At 48.3% G+C, this 6,650-nt stretch overlaps 1 protein-coding gene across 1 annotated transcript in view; it reads left to right on the forward strand.

The window, feature by feature from the left end:
• The first annotated feature begins 497 nt into the window (after positions 1-497).
• Positions 498-6,650, forward strand: part of col15a1b (collagen, type XV, alpha 1b) — a 25,131-nt gene continuing 18,978 nt past the window's right edge. The window contains exons 1-2 of the mRNA XM_042703699.1: positions 498-1,256; positions 4,335-4,882. Coding sequence (XP_042559633.1) covers positions 989-1,256; positions 4,335-4,882 — 816 coding nt within the window. The 5' untranslated portion in view covers positions 498-988. The remainder of the gene's footprint in view (positions 1,257-4,334; positions 4,883-6,650) is intronic.

Below are 6,650 nucleotides of genomic sequence, written 5' to 3' on the forward strand. Positions count from 1 at the left end.
CCCAGCCCCACCCTCCCTGTTTTTGCAATGCAGTTTTCCCATGTCTCTGGGGCTGGAGTCTGTCCAGAGCGAGTTTAAATACATCTCCTCAATGACAGATGACAATCCAAACTACTCCAAATGACACTATGAGGTTTGTACTTTAAGTGGAAAAGCCTTTCCTCCTCACAGCCCGTGGTCCTCTGGGGTTTTCTCTCCTGTTTGGTTTGCTTGGCTTCAGGACTTATTCTGAGATGAATCCCCAAGGGATTGCCATTTTTAAGCAGACTTCAACAATTCCGAGCTCCTGTTAGTGTTGTGGTAGGTCTTGAGAATTACATGGGTGCTTCTTATAATATTAGCAGGAAATGCCCTAATTAGGGCCTGGAGGAAAGAGTCAAGAGGCTGAGAGGAGCTGGGAGCCAATATGAGAGTGGGATCCTGTCGCTGTGGCAGGTTTGTTTGCAAACCCCCCCCCCCCCCCCCCCCCCCCCCAGTCAATGGCACGCTAGCACTGGTGAAGGGTGGAAGGGGAGGGAGAGAGTAAGACTAAGTGTGAGAGGGACACAGATAAGCACAGACAGAGCCAGTCTAGGGGGTGAGAAACACAGAGAGAAAGAGAAACTGAGTGAGAGTGCGTGCGTGCGTGAGTGTGTGTGTGTGTGTGTGTGTGTGACTGACTTTTCCGGACAATCCTATTGTGATGGAGGGCCTTGCAAAGTGAGGCGGACGTTGAGCTGCTCGGTTGAATACCAAAGTCTGCGTGGTGCTGTGGGAGACTCAGAGGGGTGGAGGGGCACCGAGGGCCTCTCACCAAGGGGGTCCGGCCTGGGGCCACCGCTACAAAACAGAGAGGTGCAGAGCAGGAGGGGCAAGAGCCCAGCAGCGATCGCACCAGTTTTCTTTCCATGTCCTCTTCCACTGCCGGCTCAGTTGGAGCTGCTGCCTCAGTGTTGACCGCTCACTTGTGAAGTCCTGGACGGTCCGTCCTCTGTGCGCCGTAGGCAGGATGCATGCTGGAGTCCTGTGCTTGTGCTACCTGCTGGTGCTATCCCCGCCAGTGGTACACAGCCAGTGGTGGAGGCTCTTTGCGCGGAAAGTAGAAGCCACAGTGCCCCCCGTGGCCACCACAGAGACCCCCACTACCGCAGGGACAGAGCCCGCTGTGCCCACCACCACTCTGGGGGACATACTGACAACTGCATCGGCCTCCCCTGAGGAGACAACCAGCAGCAAGCCAAACACTAGGAAGAGGCCGCTGAAATTGTGGAAGAATGGTGAGTTTGTTCTTAAAGCAGAGATTGGATGAAGAACAGTTCGTTGTGGGTGCTATTTTTCTAGCAGTATTTTTTTTATTCAAATTCAAAACAAGCTTTCCATATTATGGCTCATTCATATAATAGACGTATTGTTTTTACTGGGAGGGAGAAGATTAAATACCTTTGCTGGAAAGAGTATGCTATAAGTTCTTGTGTAGTGGCTTTGCGTAAGCCTTGCGTATTAACACTTTGGTATTACAAATGGTTATGTTGGGGGGGGGGGGGTCTATTAGCCTATATAAGTGTGTGTGTGTGTGTGACTCTCATTACTCATCACACAAGCTCCTTTGGAAGAATGACGTGGCTGTTGGGAGCCTGTAGGGAACAGCAGACCATCATGAGTTTCACATGTTGTCCATGATCATGAAGCGGTATGGAGTCAAATCCCACAGAAGGATCATTTCTGAGATTAAGTGCTGCTTCATTCAAAGACTCCAGAGGCTAATGAACTGAACTGGGGGTCTAAGGGAGACTGGCCATCATTCAACGACTCACCACCACAGTGTCATGGCACCTCTGTTTCTCTAAAGTATATGCTCAAATCCACATCACATGATATTATAATAATAGGATTAGAGTGGCAATCTTCCTAGAAACATGGAGAAACTGGGGTCACGGTGTGAGTCGTGCTGGGTGGCTCTCTCTCACTCTCTCTCTCTCTCTCTCCCTCTCTCACTCTCTCTCTCTCTCTCTCTCTCTCTCCCTCTCTCACTCACTCTCTCTCTCTCTCTCTCTCTCTCCAGCACTTTGGGGGAAAGGAGCGTGCTGCGCATCATGCTCTCTGTACTCTCATACTTGTACATTTAGTGTTGAAGAGATCAGATGGATTTGATGTAATGCTACCTGTACTACTATCTTCTTAAGATATCTCTGTTTGTTATCTTCACATGTGTCATAGATGTGTTCAGTCATATAACGACGACTTTAACCAAAGCAGGGTGCACTTCAGCTTGACTGTATTTTTATCACTTCAAAGATCACTTGAAAAAAGAAGAAATATTTAGATCATGACTTCTTGATTTTTGGTCAAAACAACAAGCTACCTCAACATCATCAAAAAAACTTGATCAAGTAGTTTCAGTTTTTAGCAAATTTGAAGTACTTCTTGAATCGTATCCCTGGCCTGGAACCCTTTGGCATTTCATATCTCTCTGACTTACCTGGGCAGTTTGTCTCTCTTTCTGTCTGTCTGCACTTTTAATGATTGCCCACACAGCACCTTGGCGCAGCCTTGCCTTGGCTTGTTAGGTTAATGAGCCTGAGGGCCGAGAGCTGCTGCTGGCTGGGATTAAAGCTGTAAGCCAGGGTGTTGCTCTGCTCTGCTCCGAGGCGAGACGCCCTCACTCACAGTCAGATCTCAGGTCTCGACCCCTTCTGCCCAGACACGCAGCGCTCAGCAGCCAACACGGGCAGGGAGTCATGGGACGGACAGCAGTCCAGTACCCAACACTGCTAAACACTTGGTCTTCCTGTGGTACAGTCCAGTACCCAACACTGCTAAATACTTAGTCTTCCTGTGTTACAGTCCAGGACCCAACACTGCTTAACGCTTAGTCTTCCTGTGTTACAGTCCAGTACCCAACACTGCTAAACACTTAGTCTTCCTGTGTTACAGTCCAGGACCCAACACTGCTTAACGCTTAGTCTTCCTGTGTTACAGTCCAGGACCCAACACTGCTAAACGCTTAGTCTTCCTGTGTTACAGTCCAGTACCCAACACTGCTAAACACTTAGTCTTCCTGTGTTACAGTCCAGTACCCAACACTGCTAAACGCTTAGTCTTCCTGTGTTACAGTCCAGTACCCAACACTGCTAAACGCTTAGTCTTCCTGTGTTACAGTCCAGGACCCAACACTGCTAAACACGTAGTCTTCCTCTGTGACAGTTCTTAACAGCAAAGACGTTTTCTTTACTGTTCCTAACACTTTGGTTGTTTATGCAACCATTCATTACAGTCAAGATGTGAAATTAGTGTTGTCATTCACTGTTGGCTCACATTCAGTTAGTTACATTCAGAGTATCAGTGTGTGCTTATATTCAGTTAGTTACATTCAGAGTATTAGTGTGTGCTCGCATTCAGAGTATCAGTGTGTGCTTATATTCAGTTAGTTACATTTAGAGTATCAGTGGAGAAACAGGGACTTTATGCTCTGCCTCGTTGAGCTGTCTATGAACCACATGCCCCCGTGTTAATGAGACTCTCGAAGACTCTTTTTCAGATGATGTCTGCAATGAGTGGCCACATACCACAAAGTTCACTACAGTAACTGTACTCCTTAACTAACTTGAACAAAAATATAACAGGAGGAAAGGAAGCTCTGCTCCTCGACCTTCGGAGGGAAAGAAAAGCAGGAGTTCTTTATGGGTTGCTCCTGCAAAATATGTGGGTGACGCTTGTCTCCGCGGGAGACGGGCAGAGTGTGCAGCAGAATGTGAGGGCATAAAGACTCTGCCTTTGACTGGGTGACATTCAGGGCCTCTGCCAGTGTGTCGGAGGATGGCGTAGGAGTGTGTCTGAAGCCTCTGAGGAATGCAGTGGCAGCTTGGCCTGACAGGATGGGTCTTTTCACACGTGCTATGTGAGCTGGTATGGAGAACTGAGTTTTGCTGGCCTGGATAATGATGCCTTAGGAAGTGGTGTGATCAAATTTAGAGAAGTTGTAAAGTGATTTGCCTGCCAGAGCCAAGAGGTACATCAACAGATGGAGGAGCATATTTGGATGCGTAGTGCCACATTTTTCACATCAATCTGTAAAATAAATATCAAATAACTGGAAACAGAGTGCCACTATCTCGTGGCAGATAATATGATATAAAATATCCACTTTATCATTTTCTTTCTTATCTCGCTCATCCTGAGAATACAGTCTTTTTTATTTGAGTGAAGAAACCTCATAGGGCTGACAATACTTCTGCAGTATACGGCCTCCTAATAAGCACTCAAAGGGCTGAGATACTAGACGTTGCTCAGAGCAGAGGAACATTGAGTTCCCTTGCCGCTAACCTGACATGAATCTCCCCTCTCTTCTCCCTCAGAGCGAGGCTCAAAGTCTCACCTGGATCTGACAGAACTGATTGGTGTGCCTCTCCCTCCATCCGTGTCCTTCATCGCTGGCTACGAGGGCTTCCCCGCCTACAACTTTGGGCCCGATGCCAACATCGGCCGCTTGACTAAGAGCTTTGTGCCCGACCCTTTCTTCCGGGACTTTGCCATCATGGTCACCATCAACTCCACCAGCACCAGGGGCGGCGTGCTCTTCGCCATCACCGATGCCCAGCAGCAAGTGGTGCAGCTGGGGCTGGCCCTCACCCCGGTGGAGGACAGGACCCAGAGCATCGTGTTGTACTACAGCAATCAGGGGTCCCCCCGGACGCAGCAGGTGGCGTCCTTCAAAGTGCCCGACATGTATCACAAGTGGACGCGCTTCACGCTGACTGTGCAGGACCAGGAGGTGCGCCTCTACATGGACTGCGAGGAGTTCCACACGTCCACCTTCCACAGAGGCATGCAGCCGCTCCGCTTCGAGCCCAGCTCGGGCATCTTTGTGGGCAACGCAGGCAGCACAGGCTTGGAGAAGTTTACGGTGAGCGCTGATGGTGGTGATTCAGATTGGTTTTGTGTGTGTGTGTGTGTGTGTGTGTGTGTGTGTGTGTGTGTGTGTGTGTGTGTGTGTGTGTGTGTGTGTGTGTGTGTGTGTGTGGTTTTTTTCTTCTTTTTATTAGATTCTTAGTAGTCTGTGTTAGTTTAGTCATTAATGGGATTGAGTCGTTTTGCATGATAACAGCACAAGAATGCTTCCCTTCTCAAAAGCACACATTTTCCCAGAGATCCCCAAACACACAAGCAGTTCTTCCTCAATATATGCAGCTATGTGCTCAAACGTCCAGCTCTTTAGGCTATGACAGTTTGGGTCAACATGAACAGAAGCTGGGAGTTGAAAGGAGAGAGTCTTGCATGTTGGATAAACAGCATTTTTGTGATGTTTGGAAGTCACATAAAGACTGCCATAAAAGAGAGAAAGAGAGAGGGAGTGAATGAGAGAGAGAGAGGGGGGGGGGGGGGCACACAAGAGAAAGACATAAATGTGTGTGTGGGTGTGAGAAAAAGGAGCCATGGTCTATTCCACTTAGCACTCACATACCTCTCCCTTATGTGCTTGAAGATTCTCCTCTTATCCTTAACTCTGACAGTCAGCTCTTCTTCTCCCGAGAGGAGGGATAACCGCCAGGCCTGTGTACAGACCATAATATCCCTTCCACACGCCTCGTCATCCTGCTGGCTCTGCATCTCACTGGGAAGTGAACAGTATGAATTCAATTCAACATATTATTATTGCACAGAGACGAGGTCATTGTCCTGGTGTATTATGGCTCCAAAGATCCACCAGGACATCTCAACATGTTCCAGTTCATAGATTAAAGAGTAGGAGAGTAAATACAGCCCTCTCAATATTTTGCTTAATCTTGATGTTTTGTCTCTCCTTCTCACATCATTTAGAGGTGGTGTCAGATTTGTGTAGGTGTGTGTGTGTGTGTGTGTGTGTGTGTGTGTGTGTGTGTATCTGTACGTGCACCTGTGTTTCGCACACATGTGTTTCGCACTTCCCAAAGGTCGTCGTCTAGGTAACGTCAGTGGCGGGGCGCTGTTCTTTGTGCGAGACAATGTGGGCCCTGGTTGTGGCTGTGTGAGTCAGCCAGCCAATCAGAGCCCAGAGAGCTGTTCCTGCATGAGAGGCACGGAGCGGGGCGTGTCGGAGTCAGTCCGTCACACACTGAGCTGAAGCGCTTCGGAGGACGAGCAGGCCTCACAGACACACACACAGGCGTTTGTACGTTAATCACACACTGAGCTGAATTGCTTCAGAGGACATACAGGCCTCACAGACCTACATACAGGCGTTTGTACGTTAATGCATTTAGCAGAGGTTGGTATCCAAACCAGCTGACAGTATAGTGCTGGCATGCATTTCATCAGTAAGTGTCATTAAGTGTCAGTAAGTGTGTCATTCAAGCATAGGGTGATTTACAAGGAAGACTTAGTCACTTCTTGCCCACTACACCGTCCTTCATTGACTCAAGATTTCTGTGTGAGAGAGAGCAGCGTCAGAGTTTGGCGTCCTGTGTCAAAACATAACTCCCACTAACTCCACAAAAGCTCAGAGTTTAAGTTTATGTTCTGTTTATTCTTTTCACTAAAATGCCTTAGCAGGAATCAAGTCTCTCTCTCTCTCTCTCTCTCTCGCTCGCTCGCTCTGTCACTAATCTCTCTGTCGCTAATCTCTTCTCTTCTCTTTCTCTCTCTCTCTCTCTCTCTCTCTCCTCTCTGTCTCACACACCCCAGTGAAAGTGATG

This window comes from Clupea harengus, chromosome 25 (genome assembly GCF_900700415.2).
Source record: "Clupea harengus chromosome 25, Ch_v2.0.2, whole genome shotgun sequence".
Lineage (NCBI taxonomy): Eukaryota > Metazoa > Chordata > Actinopteri > Clupeiformes > Clupeidae > Clupea > Clupea harengus.